This window comes from Ochotona curzoniae, unplaced genomic scaffold, assembly GCF_017591425.1.
Source record: "Ochotona curzoniae isolate NIBS_2020 unplaced genomic scaffold, NIBS_Ocur_1.0 contig_1014, whole genome shotgun sequence".
Lineage (NCBI taxonomy): Eukaryota > Metazoa > Chordata > Mammalia > Lagomorpha > Ochotonidae > Ochotona > Ochotona curzoniae.
The window spans coordinates 47,123,091-47,142,646 of NW_024464920.1; the positions used below are offsets into that span (position 1 = coordinate 47,123,091).

Consider the following 19,556-nt stretch of genomic DNA (forward strand, 5'->3'; position numbering starts at 1 on the left):
TGTGGCCTGGGAAAGCAGTCGAGGACAGACCCAAGCTTTGGGACCCTGCACCCGCATGGGAGACCCAGAGGAAGCTCCTGTCTTGTTGGCTTCGGATCGGTTCAGCTATGGCCATTGCAGTCACTTGGAGAGTGAGACAGTAGATGGAAGATCTTCCTCTGTATGTCTGACTTTCCAATAAAAAAAACCAAATTCTCAAACAATAAAATAAAATATTGAAGATTGAGGGTATATGCTTGGCCTAGTGGTTAAGATGCCAGTTGGGATACTTAGATTTCACATCACAGGGCCTGGGTTGGATGCTGCACTCCAGCTCCTGCTTCCTGTGGACACAGACCTTGGGAGACAGCAGTGCTGACTCAAGTATTTCTGTCCCTGCCACCCACATGGAAAGCCTGACTGGAATTCCTGATTGCTGCCTTCATCCTGTGGCCCTCTACTTGGCCATCGTGGGTATGTGGGATATGACCTAACACAAAGGAGTTTCCGCTCAAATTAAAAAATAAATAAAAGACAAATAGTATAAATAAATAAAATAATAAAATATTAAAGAGTGTATGAAAGCATATGTAAAAATAGGAATAATGAAAAATCTGCCACTTGCAGGTTACGGGGCAGCATTTGGGAGTCATCCTGTCGGTGTCTTGGTTGGAGTTCTAGAGAACCCAAGTCAGGCTATCCTGAAGCGAAGGTGATTTTATCCAAAGGACATCAGAGGTCACTGGATCGGCAGGAGGCTGGAGAAGCAGCAGCCTGGGAATGGACAAGAGTCTGAGCAACTGTGGCAGTCGGAGTTGGACACCTCCTCTAGCAGCAGGCACCTGCTCGGGTCACTGCCGCGGCTGCCAGCCCTTCTGTTCCTGTGGCCCTTGCTGCTGCTGTATGGGTGCGTGGGTGGCCTCTAACTCACTCAGGGTACTCACCCTTGCAACGGCCACTCCATATTCAATGTCTGGAATATACTATGTGAACTGGGGAATGGCGACTCTTAAGAAAAGCAGATTATGATGGGAAAATGGTAATTGTCCAAGCATTTGCCCTATTACCTGAAGGAGATGACGTGTCTCAGCCCCACTCTGCTTCTAATCTCTGGAGCTAATCTAAAATATTTTCTGTGCTTTAGTTCTGATCTCTTGGCTTTCTGTCCTTGTTTTCCCTTCTCCTTAAATATGCTTAAACAGGAAAGTTTAAGAACAGGATGGAAGAGATCCTCAACTTCAAGGTCTTTATTTCTTATATGAAATGTTGAGGTCTTTTATTCATTCCACATTAACTCTCAGCTTTTTTTAAAGTTTGTCCATGCCATTGTTCCTACCCCACCCTATCTTTATTGTTTCACAATTGGATGATTAAAATTGCCCTAAACTGTCTTCCCCAACACCAGTGATATTTCCTTCACCCCTTTTCCATGTCTACAAGATTGATCCTCCAGCTGCCCAATGCCAAGATTCTTCAGCCTATAACAGAGACTTTTTCTCTAACTCAAAGCCCCCGAGGCCTTGGCTAGCCTTGAGCACACCAGATAAGCGAGCTCACAGACTTTCTCCTGTAGCATGCTCTGAGTAAACAGCCTCTGGTACCCTCATTTCAAGAGATGAAATTGACGAGTGAGTATAGCTTGTCCTGGTACTTTCCTCACTAGGTGGGGTGGCAGCATGGAGTTTCTGGCAGGCAGTATCTTGGGTACCAAGTGGGGGAAGGCCTGTCTGAAAACAATAGCAACAGCGAACAAGCGAAGCAGGAGACAGACAGCAGAAGTAGAAGTTTCTGGGGCCTAGCATGGTGGCCTAGCCGCTAAAGTCCTCTCCTTGCATGCACCAGGATCCCATATAGGCAACAGTTCTAATCATGGTCGCTCTGCTTCCCATCCAGTTCCCTTCTGTGGCCTGGGAAAGCAGTTGAGGATGACCCAAGGCCTTGGGATCCTGCATGTGTGTGAGAGATCTAGAAGAGGCTTCTGGCTCCTGGCTTCGGATCAGCTCAGCTCCAGCCATTGTCGCTGCTTGGGGAATGAACCAGCAGGCGGGAGATCTTCCTCTCTGTCTCTCCTCTTCTCTGTACATATGACTTTCCAACAGAAAATAAATCTTAAAAAAAAAAAAAAGAAGTGGAAGTTCTGATATTATCCAAGATCTTGGCTCCACCTATGGTTGAAGTCAGCTGTATTTTCCAGGTGAATGAACCAATTAATTCCTTGTCTTGCATCTCAAATTTTGAGTTGTTTGCATCTTGCAAACTATAGTCCTGGTCAATAAGCTCTCTTGCTGATGCTCTGCCACCACCTAACACCAGGGGCCAGGCTTGCTTGTCTGTCTTTCTTTTCTTTCTTTCTTTCTGATTTTATTTATTTTTATTAGAAAGTCAGATATACAGAAAAGAGGAGAGACACAGAGGGAGATCTCTCTGTTGATTCACTCCCCAAGTGACTGCAACAGCCCGAGCTGAGCCAATCCAAAGCCAGGATCCAGGAGCTTTTTCCAGGTCTCTCATGCGGGTTTTGGGTCCCAAGGCTTTGGGCCGTCCTCGACTGCTTTTCCAGGCCACAGGCAGGGAGCTGGGTGGGAACACACAGGCAGGCTCGGCTCACACAGGAAAGCCGATTACATTCACACACCTTGAAGGAGCCATCACATCCCTGCAGGGTCGCCTGGGAAAGCAGCAAGGTAGTTGGGAGGCAGAAGGCGGGAGCGAGGGGACAGCACGCACCATAGCCTTGATGACGAAGGTTTGGAGGGGAAAGCAAGGCAGGGCAGGGTAGAGAAGCCAATTTAGAACAGGCCAGTTTGAATGACTTCTCCCAGGGCTCTAAATTAGAGGGGTGGTTCCCGTCTGGATTGAAGGCCAAGAATTGTTTAGGCAGCGCGATCTTGCCCCCTGGGGTATAGGAGCCAGACCGGGAAGTGACTGTGATGCTGTGTTTGCATATTAAAGCTTATGCTCCAGGCTGAGCCTTTGTTGTCTCCAAGGTGTGGCCAGCCCAGATGAAGAGTTAAGACTTCCAGGGTTTTGGGGGTACTAACAAGCTAACCATCTGCAACAGATAGCCTCAGATTTGGATGCTGGTTCACAGTCCTGGCTACTCCGGTCTGATCCAACTCACAGTTAATGGCTTAGGAAAGCAGCGGGGACAGCTCAATGCCTTAGACACCTGCACCCGGGTGGGAGACCCAGAAGAAGCTCCTGGCTCCTGGCTTCATCCTGGCTCTGCCCCAGTCATTGAGGCTGGGGAGTGATCCAGCACATGAGATAATTCTTTCACTGTCTCTCCCTCTCTGTAACTCTTTCAAGTAAAAAATAAACAAATACTTTAAAAAGATTGGGGCCCAGTGCAATAGCCTAGTGGATAAATCCTCATCCACCAGGATCCTATATGGGTGCTGATTCTAATCCTGGCTGCTCCACTTTCCTTCTAGCACCCTGCTTGTGGCCTGGGAAAGCAGTGGAGGATGAACCAAGGCCTTGGGATCCTGTGCCCGCTTGGGAGACCTGGAAGAAGCTCCTGGCTCCTAGCTTTAAATGGGCTCAGCTCTGGCCACAGCGGCCACGTGGGGAGTGAGCCGATGAATGGAAAATCTTTCTCTCTGTACCCCATCTTTCTGTAAATCTGCCTTTCCAAATTAAAAAAAAAAACTTAAAAATTTAATTTTCAAGACATCAGAACTATGCAGAAAATAAAAAATGTGTACAATGTCTCAAGCAACAATACTTTCCCTTTCTTAAGACAAAGTCTGCTTCCATATTTGCATAGTAAAAGAAGCCGTTTAAAGGATTCTGCAGAAGGCAGAATGTCTGTTCCTGGACAACTTTATCTCTGTTTATTCAGAGAAGCAGTTTCTGTGGTTTAAAAAAGGTAAGAGGAAGGGAAAAGCTCCTGTTTCCAGGACTGTGCCTTGGGGTCTCGGCCTTGCTCCCCGCGCCGGCTGTGTCTCAGCCGAACCCCTCGCTCTCCAGCTTTTAGAATTCTATGAATTCTAAATTCATCTTTTTGAATTCTGTGAAGATTGTCATTATAAGCATCATTAGTATTTTAAGTATTTTCATCACACGTGTGTTTTGGATAATAGGTTTTATTTTTAACAATCAGAAAAAAAAACAGCATTCTTTTACACATTTCTAGAATTACTACTTAGCAAATTTACATTTAAATTGACTTCACTATTTTGAAAAATAGCTTGAATCCTGTACCAAACACTTAGAAAAATCATGCTTTTTCACCCCAACAGTACATTCTCTAGTTTCCTCTTTATCTTCATAAGAGAATATGTATGAATCAAAATTTTAATTTTTTAAAAAGGATTTTCAGCTTGTCAGTAGTCCAATCATTTAGAATCTGGTTTAAGTTAGTGTTTTCTTATGTGCTGTCAGAGGTGAGCAGATAGCTTGCCGCTGTAGCTCAGGAGCTTCCCGGTGTGGTCCCAGGAGCGTCTCCCTGACCTCCCTCCTGAGGAAGGGCCTGGGGCTCTCCGGACGTCAGTGGAACTGCGCCCTGTAAAACTGCTCTGGGAAGTCAGAGGGAACATGGGCACGTGGAGTTTCTGATTCTCTATTTGCTTCGAGATGGAATCTGAAAAGCCCGAATGGGGGAATCAGGTACCTCTCCCCAGCTCATTTTAAAATGTGTGAGTGTCTATATATATTCATGGATATAGATATTCAAGTGTATATGTGTTTTATATACCACATGTTATTCAGAATATATTTATATATACATGCGATGGATCGTTATAAATCAGGAACTTTTTAAGATAAATTTAAGATTTAAATCTGTCTTGCTGACTTTCCTTTAAAAACCTATGAAAAAGCAAACTGTTATTTCAAGATGTGAAAATCGAGCCTGTCTCCTCATTTCTTCAGCTGCTAATAAGCACTGAGCAGCGATCTGCATCACTCCGCCACCTACTCCTTGGCATCCCCAATTCCTCCAGCAGTTATTGCGAAGGTGGCTTCGTTTTCAGGCATCTCAGGGCTAACAAAATACAAGGGAACAGAAGTTTATAAAAAGCTCCATTTCTATAAATACTACGTTCCTGTCACAGGCCTCATCCTCCCATCAGTCTGAGTCTCCAGAGACAGCTGAGGGTTGGAGCAGCTAAATGTAGACGCGCTCCCCAACTTGGAAACAGGCAGAGGGATAACTGGGTGTTTGTTCAGGGTGGTGTCAAGCGTTCCCTAGCAGATCCTGGGAGACTTATCTGGTCTTCCTTCTTCTTTTTTTTAAGCTTTCTTTTATTTTATTTTTAAAAAATATTTATTTATTTTTATTGCAAAGTCAGATATACAGAGAGGAGGAGAGACAGAGGAAGATCTTCTGTCTGCTGATTCTCTTCCCAAGTGACCGCAATGGCTGGAGCTGGGTCAATCCAAAGCCAGGTGCCCAGAGTCTCTTCCGGGTCTCCCACACAGGTGCAGGGTCCCAAGGCTTTGGGCCAATTTTGACTGCTTTCCCGGACCACAAAAAGGGAGCTGGATGGGAAGCAGGGCAGCCAGGATTAGAACTGGTCCCCGAATGGGATTCCGGGCACATTCAAGGCAAGGACTCTAGCCACTAGGCTACTGTACTTGGTCCAGCTTTCATTTACGTTTGAAAGGTAGACAGAAAGAGAGAATAGGCAGAGATCTCCCATCCACTAGCCATTCCCCCAAAACTCACAATACCCATGGCTGGACCAGGCTGCAAGCTGGGGGGTAGGGACTCCAGCTGGGCCTCCTCCACAAGCGCAAGACTTTTGCCTCCCAGGGTTTAATTCAGGAGTGGGGCTGGGATTGAAACCTAGGAATTCAGCTCTGATTTGGGGTTACCGTCTAGACAAGGTGACATAAGCTGTACAACTCATTGTCAATGGGATGGACACTTGGCACAAGTAAGATGCATTTTAGGGGGCTGAAGTTGTGGTGTAGTTAATAAAGCCTCCACTTGCAATGCCAGAAATCCATGTGAGTGCTGGTTTTTGTGCCAGCTGCTGCACTCCTGGTCCAGTGCCTTGCTAATGGCCTGGTAAAAGCAGAGGAAGATGGCCCCAGTGTTTGTTCTCCTGCTCCTGGCTTCATATTGGCTCAGCCCCAGCCACTGCAAGCCATCTGGGGAGTGAACCAGTGGATGGAAGTCCCTCTCTTTGTCTGACTTTCAAATAAACATTTTTTTTTTTTTAAAGAGATGCATTTAGGAACACTTGCATCCCATACAAGAGTGCCTGAACTCAAGTCCAACTCTGCTTCCAAGTTGAGCTTCCTGTTCCTGCACAGCCTGCAAGGCAGTCCTGATGGCTCACACGGTTGCCTCCCTGCCACTCTTGTAGGGGCCTCAGACTGAGTTCATGGCTCTTGGCTCTAGCCAGGCCCAGCTTCAGCTGCTGCAGGCATTTGGGAAGTAAAACAGCAAACAGAAGATTCTCTCATAACTAAAAATAAATAGAAAAATTATAAAAACCATGGAGCCAGTGTCATCACACAGAGAGTTATGCTACTGCCTGCAATGTCGGCCTCCCGTATGAGCTCCACTTTGAGTCTCGGCTCCTTTACTCGATCCAGTGCCTGGCTAATGCTTGTGGGAAAGCAGCAGATGGCCCAGGTACTTGGGTACCACCACCCACGTGGGAGACCCAGGTGCAGTTCAGGCGCCTAGTTGCAGCCTGGCTCAGTCCCTACCACTGTGGCCATTTGGGGAGTGAACCAGGAGGTGGAAGGTCTCTCTTTGTTTCTCTGTCTTTCCTTCTCTCTAATAGTCTGCATTTCAAATGAAGAAATAAATTTTGGAAAACATAGTTATTAATGGCATGAATATGAGCTCCAGGAGGGCAGGAAGTTATCTTTGTTTTGTTCATTGCTTTCTATCAGAAACTTACACAGCTGATAGAGAGCAGGTTTCTCTGTACAAATCTATTAAATTTATAGATTAGCCAACAACATATATGGACACATATACCCCTTTCCTTAAGCCTGCATTGCTTTGTTGCTTGCTTGCTTAGGACCAGTTTTAGATGCAGATAGGAAAAAATTCAGGCCTAGTGGAGAAGACACGTAATGCTGAGACTTGATCATTAAGACACAGTGGTATACTTATCATATAAATATCTGCAATTTGTACGTCAATTAGAAACCAATTTTTATAAAAATAAATTGACACTTGAATGGTAAATGGAGTTAATCAAGTGCAAAGAAGGGGATATATTCTCAAACACTGTGCTTCTGTATTTATGACCTCTAGTCTGAATGAAGGCTTCTCTAGGTAGGAGCACTGTGTGCCTTCAAAGGCTGGAGACCATGTGCAAGTGTCCACAGGGCCCTGAGTCCTGGCGTCTCACACAGTCGGGACTTCCCAATCAGCCGAAGGAGAGCCAATCAGGTAGCACTTGCCAGGAGAGTAATCACAACCTGTCAACAGATACCATTCTGTCCAATACCTTACCAACAAGAATCTGATGAGGAAAAGAAGAAAAGTTTACCTGTCGTAAATCTTGGCAATTCTCAGCTCCCCTCTTCCCTTCCGTAAGCTTATTCTTGTTGTAGAAGCATGAGCCAGAATGTGTCCCCCGATGGGTTTTTTGGGATCAGCCTGAAAGCTGGATGAATGAAACACAGCTTCAGGTTTCACGAAGTTGACTAAGCATAGCAATATTTTCAGTGGCAAGGTAAGCTTTCCATGGAGGGTGACAGTGGAAGAAGTAGATGCATATTCTACACAAGTTTCTTCATCAACTATGGGGACTGAAACTACTACACACTACAGTCACCACCTAGATAAGGCTCCACAAGCAGGGAGCTGGATGGGAAGCGAGGCAGCTGGGATTAGAACCAGCACCCATGTGGGACCCAGGAGGTTGCAAGGTGAGGACTTAAGCCATTAGGCTATGGTGCCGGGTCCCTATAATATTTTTTAAAGAGGAGATACCAAAGGATGGCCTGATTGAGTGGAGAGAAGTCCTAAGAGCTCTTCTCCTGTTTCTCCCAGACAACCTGACCTTGCTCAGAGTGCACGCTTAGTTTCATTGACTCTTGCACAAATCTTTTCTTGTACTCTTGAGTCTCCTTTCTAAGATTTATTTTTATTTATTTCAAAGGCTTCATTACAGAGAGAGAGATAGGGATTTCCATTCACTGATTCACTCTGTGAATGGCTAAAATGGCTACAATGGCCACACATAGGCAGCAGCTAAGCCCGGTCAAAGCCAGGGGCCTGGAGCAAGGAGCTTGCTCTCCCACATGGCTACAGAGGCCCAGGCACTTGGGCCTTCTCCCACTGTTTTTCCAGGTACATTAGCAGGGAGCTAGATAGGAAGTGGAACAGCTGAGACATAAACCAGGGGTCTAAACAGGATGCTGGCATTGCAGGTGGTGCTTAGTCCACTGTACTACCAAAACAGCAAAGGATGGTCCAAGTGTTTGGGCCTCTGACACCAACGTGGGAGACTCAAAAAAAAGCTCCCGACTTGTGACTTTGGGCTGGCCCAGTGCTGGCTGTTGCGGGCATCTGGGGCGTGAGCCAGCAGATTGAGGATCTCTTTTTCTCCCTCACAAATTAATACACCTTTTTAAAACAAACAAACATTTTTTCACGTAAGTTTAGGAGACTCATAACCTCTCTCAGATGTACCTGGGTGTTACTACTAGTAATAATTTTAACCAAAGACAGTCTTAACTGTGTGGCAGGCTTTTTTTTTTTTTCAAGAATTTATTCTATTGGAAAGTCAGACATACAGAGAAGAAGATACAGACAGAAAGATCTTTCATCTGTTGGTTCACTCCCCAAGTGGCCTCAACAGCCAGAGAGTTAAGGCAATCCAAAGCCAGGAGATTCTTCTGGGTCTCCCACACGGGTGCAGGATCCCAAGGTTTTGGGTCGTCCTCCAGTGCTTTCTCGGGTCATTAGCAGGGAGCTGGACGGGAAGTGGAATAGCCAGGACAGGAACCGGCGCCCATATGGGATCCTGGCATCTGCAAGGTGAGGACTTTAGCCACTAGGCTACTGTGCCAGGCCTGGCAGGCATTCTCTTAAGTAATCTTTATATGGATTATATAGTTAGTAAATAATTATGGATTAAAATTTGAATTGCCATAGAGACCTATATATATATTGATAAAATGCATTAGTTAGATTGATTTTAATAGCAATTTTGACACATAAAAATGCCCAATAAGTGGTAACTTATTATTAAGCTAGATAATTCTGCCAAAACAGTCATCCTCTCGAAGTTTCTTTGAACTTCCTGACTTCTAGCAGCTATAACAAAGTCTTGAGGTAAAGCACAAAAAGGTACCATCACATTCCAATCTTTAGAGGCCTTTAATTTATTTCTATTTCTGACCAAGTTAAAACAGCATTGTCAAGCCACCCACACCCCTCCTTCAGCCTATTCTCTTATTTTTCCTTCCTTTGCATCTTCTCATCCTCTCTCCTTTTCTCAGGAGACTGGGAAGTACAGAAAGGGGGAGGAAGACATGTGGGTGGATTTTAAGAATAAAGGACAGAGAAAGCTGATTTCACTTGTCCCTGTCTGCTTGGCCAGGAGATAACAGAAGGGAAGGCCCAGAAAGCCTGGGCTTCCTATTCCAGCTAGGGTGATGGGCTAATGAAGAACAGTTAGGGGCTGAGATGTGAAAGGCGCCTGTGAGACTCACAGATCAGTTTTGAAGTAAAACACACCTGGGTTCAAATCCTGATGCCCTTGGTTGTAAACTGTGTGGTGGCAGACACTAAATCCTTGGAGTCTCTTTTTCCACTTTTATAGTTTATATAATCATAGGACCTGTCTCAAAGACTGGTTGGAATGTGAAGCCTAAGGGCATGGCAAGCTGAACCTGGAATGACAGTGGTCCTTCCTGAGGCTTTGACTTATAAGCGATAAGCTTACAGATGTAATTTAAAAATATTTTATTTTATTTTTATTTGAAAGAGTTACAGAGAGAAGGAGAAGCACAAATCTTCTATCTGCTGCCACTATGCTGGGTGGAGATGGTCTTTAAAAAATGGTAGGTTTAAAAAGTTTTGCTAAGTAACACTTTATGTCTGTTCCAAAATATGCCAAAAACCCCTACACTTTTTTTTTTAACACTCTGCAAAGGGAATTCTGAGTTTCCTGAGGGCTGGGGAAGAATGCAGCCACATACAGAAGGCACAAGGCGCTAGAGGAGGCCGCTCCAGCAGGATCCCATGCGGAGAGTCTGAGATGACATATGGCAGTGCTTGGTGCATGCTAAGTAGGTGCTACGATTGCTCCGTTTTGGAGGGGAAGAAAACAAAAATCAAATAGTCGAGATGACTTGCACAAGGTCATGTGTTAGGGATGCTGGCTCAGTGTTTTTTTCTCTGCATGTAGTACTGTGTGCCAGTGATGCTGAACCAGTAGGTGGATATCCTTAGAAAATCAACTGACTGTACATTTACAAAATTGCAATTGCTCTATGAGGACTTTTTGTTTCAGGGAACAAACACATAAATTAAGTAAAAGGTTGTGGCTTACAATGACACAGCAGGCTAATCCTCTGCTCTGTGGTCCTGGTTCGGGTCCCAGCTGCTCCATTTCCCATCTAGCTCTCTGCTTCTGGCCTGGGAAAGCGACAGAGGATGACTCAGGCCCTTGGGCCCCTGCACCCACATGTCAGACCAGGAGAGTCCTGGCTTTGGATTGGCTCAGCTCTGGCCTTTGCAGCCATTTGGGGCATGAACCAGCAGATGAAAGATATCTCTCTCTCTCTTTCTCTCTGTCTTGCTCTCTGTAAAATCAACCTTTCAAGAGAAAATAAATCAACCTTTTAAAAACGTTTGTAGGAGGCAACAACACGTCTTAGTTGGTGCTTCTCTTATTTTTCCCCTAGCGTGGGTCTCTGCTGCTTTCACTTTGGATCTCCGGGGCCAGATTATCACGCTTTTGAACTCCCTCTGCGTACGCTGCATGTGGAAGCTCTGGCTCTGCTGCATCGTACAGCAGCTCCTGGCCTCTATAATTTTGTTCCTTTTTAATACGATGCGCCATCAAGTAGAATGCACAGGATATAAGCCTCAATTATTGTCAGTGCACTTGGGGACTCATCCCAATTATAGTGATATTCCTCTGACAGGCCCTAGGCAAGCTGCAGCTTGGCATTCCTCCACACTGAGAAACAAAGATGTTTTCTTTATGGGAGGTTCTCTAACAGCACTTGAAACCCCTTAGACGAAAACTGTCTTGATCTTTTTTTAAATCTAGATGTACAATTTTTGTGCTTTACATGAAGACATGTATTTAATTTGTATTGTTTTAATTTAATATCCCTTAGAATATTTTATTATAGCGAAGCTTGTTTCCTTATAGCTCAGCCAGGTGGAAGAGACAACGTGGCGAGGCCCACTTGCCCAGGGAATGTAGCTGCCTTTGTTGACACCTCTCGCACTCCGCCTGGCTCCCTTCATAACAAATCTACCTGCTCCAACCGTCTCCTTTCTGACATCTCTGTCCCTCTGTCCACTGTCTTAGGGGGGTTAGTTCAAAAGGATAGCACTCCTTTTGAAACTTTCTACAAATATCAGAAAAAAAGAACCCCTATTTGACCCAATTTCTGCTGATTTCCTTTGGCTTCTAACTCTGGAGTGACAGTTTTCACCTCTTCAACGTTCCCTCCCCACACCTGAAGAAAGAACATCGCTCTTTTATTTGAATGCAACCCACTTCCTCCCTCTGAGCCGATGAGTCATTTTTTTTCTTTTTAAATTGCGCCTTAAAAATCTTCCATTTCTCTTTGCTTTAAAAGGATTCTCTGTGTGAAGTGCTTTCTGTGCTGTGTATTAAGGTCACCCACTAAACAAGGGCTGCCGGCACTGCTCCAGGACTACCCCACAGACCACGTGTCTGGCACAGTGAGCTTGCTGGAACTAAATGGACATTATCTTTTCTTTAATGGAGACAAGGTTTTTCTTTCTTTCATTCACTAGTGAATTCCCAGAATCTTGGCCTAGATTTTCTTTCTTTTTTTTTTTTCTAGATGTATTTGGTTTTTTTTCAGACAGTCAGATATACAGAGTGGAGGAGAGACAGAGAGGAAGATCTTCCGTCCGCTGATTCACTTCCCAAGCAGCCACAATGGCCGGAGCTGAGCTGATCTGAAACCAGGTGCCAGGCGCCAGGAGCTTCTTTTGGGTCTCCCACACAGGTGCAGGGTCCCAAGGCCATAAGTAGGGAGCTGGATGGGAAGCAGGGCTGCTGGGATTAGAACCGGTGCCCATATGGGATCCTGGCACATGCAAGGTAAGGACTTAAGCCACTAGGCTATTGTGCCAGGTCCCTGGCCTAAATTTTCAACAACTATTTATTGAGTGAATAAATAAGTCATTTTCTCCTCAATCTTTTTATCTTAATACTACTGGAAATACCCAGAAAAACATTTTGAATGGGAGACAGAGTACTGCAGACAATGCAGGAATACTATTAGGGCTAAGTTTAGACAGCACTTAAAGAAAGAGTCATTTTATTACATCTTATATAATAGATAGTAGCATATCAAATATCTCTTAACTATGCATGTCACTGATTCATTTTACCTACCATTGTATAAGTGCGCAGGATTCAAGGTACACTTGGCATTGCAACCATCAGGGTGATATGATTTAATAAGTTATTTATCCAGGAATATTTAATAGATACTAAAATAAATGAATGAAAGGTATTGCAGCACAAGGTATTTGCACAGTCAAAATATTACTCTACAAATGATGTGATTACAAAAGGAAATTCTGTACTGCTCTTGCTGGTGCAAAAAGCCTGTGAGGACAGTCTTGATCACATGACCAGCTGCCATCATGAGCCTCCTGAGGTGACGGGCTGAGAAGATCATAGTATCAACGACACATGTCTCCTGCCCAAAAGTTTAACAGTACAAGACATTTGGCCTGCTCTCCAAGATGTTGGTGCCACATAATCTAACACAGGTTGAGAAACTGTTCTGATGGAAAGAGAACGAGATGCATGACAGCTGCATGGAAGGCACGATCTGCAACTGACCCTCATTTGAACAGAAAAACGCAACTCTACAGAGTGACATTATCAAGAAAACTGGAGCACTTGAACATAACTTTAGATTACATAGCACTATCATGCTGACACTAGATATCCTGAATGTGGTAATTGTATTGTGGTTATATAGGAATTTTTTTGTTATTTGAAGAGATTTGCTTAAGTACTAAGGGTAAAGTGTTATGACACTTGCAAATAATTATTAATGGTTCAGGAAAAGACAGACCTTTTAAATGGTTCACAACAAATACACATACATACTTTGTGTGTAGAGAGACAAGAGACCAAGATTTTATATGCACTAATGTGGGAAGAAAAAATGTGGTAAAATGTCAATAATTTATGAACTTAGGTGAGTGATGTATGTGCATTTATTGCGTTTCTCTTGCAACTTATTTTCTGGTTACAAACTTTTAGAGGCAGGTGTTTGGCCTACCAGTTAAGACACTGGTTGCCATGCTCAAGTTCATATTGGAGTGTCCAGGTTTGACTCCCAATTGCAGCATCCTGCAGATGCTGGCCATGGCAGACAGCAGTGGACAGCTCAGGCAGCTGCTCTCTGATCTCCACACGGACACTCAGACACTTGGCTTCAGTCCAGCTCAGCCCTGGGCATTATATATAGGCTTGTGGGGAGTGGAACCAGTGGGTGGGCCTCTGTCTCTCAAATAAAAGAAAAAATAAAGAAACTTTAAAGAATTTTGAAAAAATGTGAAAATTGTGATCATGAATTGATGGTTATTTTTGATGGTTTATTCAGATGCTTTTCACAGGGTTCACAAGTATTTACTTGCGTTCTCTTCCTTTGCTATTGCACTTTGGGCCTCCTTGTCTTTCTTTCACCTGGTGTCTTTGAAATAGAGCCTCAGTAGCAAAGGCATAAAGAGACCAACGCATTCCGTAAGCCTAGTGTGGACTAAAAGGCTCTTTCTTTAAACATCAGACTCCTCTCATTGTGTCTCCTTTAAAAATACCTTATGTATACACTGTAAAAAAACCTGTTTTTTTGTTTGTTTTGGGGATCACAGCTAGTCAGTACAATAGAAGACATTTATGAATTTGGAATGTAAGTTCTTATTTCCCTAACACTCTTATCACCTGGTAATAGCCTATTAACCCCTGAAAAGGGTTTATTCTTTTTTTTTTTTAAGATTTATTTAAGATTTTATTTATTTTTAAATCTTTTTAAAAAACAATTTTAAAAATTTTTATTGGAAAGGAAGATCAGATTTATGGAGAGAAGGAAAGACAGAAAGGTCTTTCATCCATTGGTTCACTCCCCAAATGGCCTCAAGAGCCAGAACTGAGCCAATCCAAAGCCAGGAGCTTCTTCCAGGTCTCCCACGTGGATGCAGGGTCCCAAGGCTTTGGGCCGTCCTCCACTGCTTTCCCAGGCCAGAAGCAGGGAGCTGGATGGGAAGTGGAGCAGCTGAGACATGAACTGGTGCCCATTTGGGGTCCTAGCGCTTGCAAGGTGAGAATTTAGCCAATTGAGCCATCATGCCAGGCTTGAAACTGCTTTAAAGAACCAGAGAAGGGCCCAGTGGCGGTGTGGCTTAGTGGCTAAAGTTCTCATCCTGAACGTGCCAGGATCCCATATGGGCACTGGTTCTAATCCTGGTGGTTCCTCTTCTCTTCCAGCTCCCTGCTTGTGTCCTGGGAAAGCAGTCGAGGACGGCCCAATGCTTTGGGACCCTGCACCCACATGGGAGACCTGGAGGAAGTTCCAGGCTCCTGGCTTCAGATCGGCAGCTCAGCACTGGTCGTTGCAATCACTTGGGGAGTGAATCATCGGACGGAAGATCTTCCTCTCTGTCTCTCCTTCTCTCCATATATCTGACTTTGCAATAAGAATAAATAAATCTTAAAAAAAAAAATAAAATAAAGAGCCAGAGGAAAAAGGCTCTAGAGAACATATAAGTGATGAACTTCAAGCTTTTCCATAAATTTTTGATGCTCTTTCACATTGTCATTCTGAATATGGACCGTGCCATCAACTTTTTAATATATTTGTGTATGCATCAAGACTAATTATTTTGAATTTTTAAATTTGCAAATCAATTTATTTATTGAGAGGTAGATAGAGTCTGGTTCATCTACTAAATGCCCACAAACAGGCAGGGTTGGGTCAGGTCACATCCAGGTCTCACACAGGAGGGGCGGGAGCCCGGTCCCTTGAATAATCACCTGCTGTGTCCTGGCAGGTGCAGCAGCTGGCAGATGGCATCAGGAACAGAGCTGGGACCAGACCCAGGCACTCCGATGTAGGACTTGGGTATCCCAAGCAGCAGCCCTGCCCTCTTCCAGTAACCATTGTAAAATACAAAAACAGAATATTGAGCTTACGTCATAGTTGCTCCTGGATCAGCAGTCATTTGATTGGTCACAAAAACAGCCACATTGTATTCTGTATCAAGAAATAAAATTAAGAAACTAAGAGAAGGGCAATACAAATATAAAACTTTGATTGTAGATTTTAGAACTTAGAGACATTGTACCATAAATTTATTTTAGAAACAACACCACATTTTTGTCACTGATAATAGAAGTCAATTTATTTAAGGTTACTATTAATTTTACTTAGGTCAGGATCAATATTTCTTGTTTAAAAAATACATGTGAATACCTTGAAGGTAATTTATTTTTTAAAGAAAGTATCGCTCCCCTCCAGTTCTGAATATCTGCAAAGTACAGCTAAAGCACTTGCAGCTGCTATTCCAACACAACCACTGGAGCTTTGAGATGTACCTTCTGAGATTTTTTGGAGCCTGGACAACATCTGGGCCAGTTTCTGCTGCCTCTCAGCCAACTCCCCACGACCACTGAAATCCACTCGAAAAAGTGCCATTATTGAATCAATTATCTGTACAAGGTTGATGGAAAAACAAATAAGCATTTGGAATCAGAAGGAAGGAATTAATTTGCATAGGAATCAACAGAACAGTAACATGTTAAGTAGCTCTGTTAGTGAGCATGTTTAGAAGCTTGTACCAGCAGCTTGAAGATGCCAGCCTCTTCATGGAACTTTGCAGCTACATAATCAAGTAGCTCCATCTGATGTTCACCTGGTAGGAAATGCAATAAGAAAATGTAAGGGTTCGAAGAAGCAAATCACTCCTGTCTGTGGGAGCCATGCAAAATAGAGGCCTGGGAGGGTTCTCTGAATTATTTATGACTATATTAAATGTGATAATTTTTCCAAAAAGAATGCTACTCTGTATTTCAGCGACAATGTAGAAGAAAAAAATTCAGGGCATTTTAATATCCAGGGATTTACCAGATGATAAAATGAGTGACTAAATTAATTTGGAGAAGAGTAAATTAAAAAGATAAAAGAATAATGTCAAGATATTTAGTATCGATCAAATCATAAACCAGTGTTTCCAATCTCATAATAACGTAGGTCTTCGGCTGCATGGGCCTTACTAGTGTATGCACGTGCATACAGCACATTGTCCAGTACTGCATCGTGGTCTACGTTGAAGCGGTCAGCAATGTCCCGAAGGCGATCTGGACGACTGGAGTAGCCAAGGTTAAGGATTCAATAAATCAAGTCCAAAAAACCTGAGATGACAGCTACAAAACACAATGCCTTAAGTAAGTAAATTAAAAGAAAGGTAAAACACTGTATCTGCAAAGATATTCCGAAGAATGCCAACCATTACTTAAAGTCTATGTTTTTCCTAAGTGCGTCAAGTTGCCGTAGGTGGTGATACCGTCACAGAATTGTGGGGTAGGCCCTGTAGTGCACTGGGCTAAGCGATCAGTTAGAATACTTGGATCGCATCCTAGTGTGCCTGGGGCCTAGTTCCAGCTCTGCTTCAGGGTCAGCTTCCTACTAATGTGCTAGGGAAGCAGCAGAGGATGGCCAAGGACTGGCAGGCCTGCTCTCCCTGAGGGAGACCTGGCTAGAACTTCCCCCGGCTTTGGCCTCCTCAGTCACTGCTGTTGTGGGCGTCTGAGGAGTGAATCAACAGATGAACGACCTCTATTTTTGTCTGTCCCTCACTCTGTCATTCAAATAAATAAAATTATCAGAGCAGTTTGGCATTCAGCCTAGCAGTTAAAGCAACACATTTCCCCTGGGTTTGATCCCCGGTTTTAGCTCCTGACTGGCTCTTCCTACAGTGCAAATCCTGGGAGACAGCAATGATGACTCAAGCATTAGGTTCCTCTTACCTGTGCAGACCTACACTGAACTCCCAGTTCTCCTATAGGCGATTCCAGTGAGCCAACAGATGGAATTGGTTTCTTTCTTACTCTCTCAAATAAATAAAAATCTTTAAAACGTTAATTATAAATTTTACAGTAATCTTAAAAGCTAGTTACTATGGCCTGTGTTACATATTATAAATGAAAACACTATAAAAAATAGATGTAGTCTAGAAAAATATCACTGAATTCAAGTCCCTTCAAAGTGAACTAATTCATCATACTTCTCTGTTCACTATGAAAGAGTTTAATGTACCATTAATTGTGTGCTGCCAACAAATCATGAAAATGACTACAGGAACTAAAGTGTCAATAACCTCAAGGGTACAGAAGGCGTTATCAACCCAAGGATTTGGGCTTATGTAGATTTTTAAAAATTATTATTTTTCTTTGAAAAGCAGAGTTACAGAGAGAAAGAGAGGTCTTTCATCCACTGGTTCACTATCCAAATAGATGCCATGGCTGTACTTGGGCTTATCTGAAATCAGGAGCTTCTTGCAAGTTTTCTATGTGTGCAGGGGCCAAAGGTTTTGGGCTGTCCTCCGCTGCCCTCCCAGGCCATTAGCAGGGAGCTGGATGGGAAGTGGAGCTGCCAGGACTCCAACCAGTGCCTGTGTGGAATGCCAGCACCCCAAAGGAGCTTATGTCATAGCAGTGGCCCCAGGCTTTAATATAGATTTTTATAAAGATTGATTTTTTTTTATTGGAAAGGTAGATTTACAAAAAGAAGGAGAGACACAGAGAAAGATGTTCCATCTGTTGGTTCACTTCCAAGTGGCCACAATGCCTGGAACTGAGCTGATCCAAAGCCAGGAGCCAGGAGCTTCTTCTGGGTCTCTCACATGGGTATAGGGTTCTAAGGCTTTGAGTCACCCTCGACTGCTTTCCTAGGCCACAAGCAGGGAGCTGGAAAGGAAGTGGAGTAGCTGGGATTGGAACCAGCACTTGTATGGGATCCAGTCGCATGCAAGGTGGGGACTTTAGCCACTAGGCTACTGTGCTGGGCCCTTTATATAGATTTTAAAGTCTATTCTCTTCTGGGGAGGGCCTTGTGGTGAGTGGGTTAAGCTACCACCTTCAAAGCTGGCATTCCATATGGACACTGGTCCGAATTCCAGCTGCTCTACTTCCCATCCAAGGTGGGGGAAAAGGAAGAAATCCCAAATGGATAGAAATACACCATGCAAATTTCTCTACTACCAGTCGAATTCAGTGTCAAGAGAGCATGTCTGGATGCTGTGGCATAGTGGATTAGGCTGTTATTTGGGATCCCTGAATCAAGTCTTGGCTTCCTAAGCAGCTTCCTGCTAATGTGCCTGGGAGCAGCAGATGGTGGCTCAAGTGCCTGAGTCCTTTCCCCACACTGGAGTTCCTGCCTTCTAACTGTTGCAGGCTCCTGGGGAATGAACCAATAGGTGGAAGATACCTCTTCTCTCTTTCTGTCTCTCTGTTACAATGCCTTGGATATATACAAACAAGCCAACAAGCAAATATATATATTTTTAAGTAGTGAGAACAAATTGAGGGTTTTTTAAACAGGGCTCAAAGTTTGCTGCCTAAATTACTTTTCTGAAAGAAGTACCGAGGTAGGTACTCCAGCAAAACAGAAAGTGGGAAAGATGTAGGATGCAAGAAGTCCACGTATGCAAAAAAAATGATAATTGCTGATGTTTTCAAATTCTAATGACAATGCCTGTTTAGGCATTGGGAGCAGATGAGAAAGACTCATCTCCTTCCTTCCAACAGCAACACCCTGAGTGAGTGATGAGGCTGGAGGGGCCTGGCTTGTGAATGTTGGGGGGCTTCCCTGTTATTAACCAGAGTTGCTTGTGAATCGCAGGATCCTCTGCCACTGCTGGTTTCTGTTTCCATTACCCATCACTTCCACTGCCTTCTCTTCCTGCTAATTTACCAGAGTGTCTATCCCCTCATCACAATGAACACGGTCCCCTGGACCCCTCATTTCCAACTTCCCAATCTGCACCTTCAGAATCCCCCCTTGCTCCAACAGCCCCGACACTCTTTATTCTCGCTACTCTCTCACTTGCTGATCTTCCTACTTTTACGGGGGGAAGGAGGGACTCATTTTAATCCTTTCACTAAATAAATACACATCTCAAATTTATGCTTTCAATTCTCGTCTCTTTTCTCTGAGTAAGTTCTCTTCTTGGTTAACTCATCTCTCCACTCCTCCATCCACTTCAAGCTGAGCCCAGTATTTCCAACCATCAGCCAAATATAGTTATACACACCAGCACCTCATATACAGCACATCAAAACACCACTTTTCTCTAAAACATGATCTTAATCCTGTCATTAACAGCATTATTATTTCAGCATCCAGACAAAAAACCTGTGAAT

The 19,556-nt window shown here is 43.8% G+C and overlaps 1 protein-coding gene across 2 annotated transcripts in view; it reads right to left on the minus strand.

Moving 5' to 3' along the window:
* Positions 1 to 4,653: 4,653 nt before the first annotated feature.
* Positions 4,654 to 19,556, minus strand: part of DMC1 (DNA meiotic recombinase 1) — a 51,494-nt gene continuing 36,591 nt past the window's right edge. The window contains exons 11-16 of one of the 2 annotated variants that reach the window (XM_040991208.1): positions 16,410 to 16,501; positions 15,975 to 16,048; positions 15,732 to 15,846; positions 15,330 to 15,390; positions 7,443 to 7,559; positions 4,654 to 4,966 (exon numbers count right to left, since the gene is read on the minus strand). In XM_040991208.1, the coding sequence (XP_040847142.1) occupies positions 4,897 to 4,966; positions 7,443 to 7,559; positions 15,330 to 15,390; positions 15,732 to 15,846; positions 15,975 to 16,048; positions 16,410 to 16,501 (529 nt within the window). In that variant the 3' untranslated portion in view covers positions 4,654 to 4,896. The remainder of the gene's footprint in view (positions 4,967 to 7,442; positions 7,560 to 15,329; positions 15,391 to 15,731; positions 15,847 to 15,974; positions 16,049 to 16,409; positions 16,502 to 19,556) is intronic. The other variant, XM_040991219.1, reaches the window with a different exon arrangement.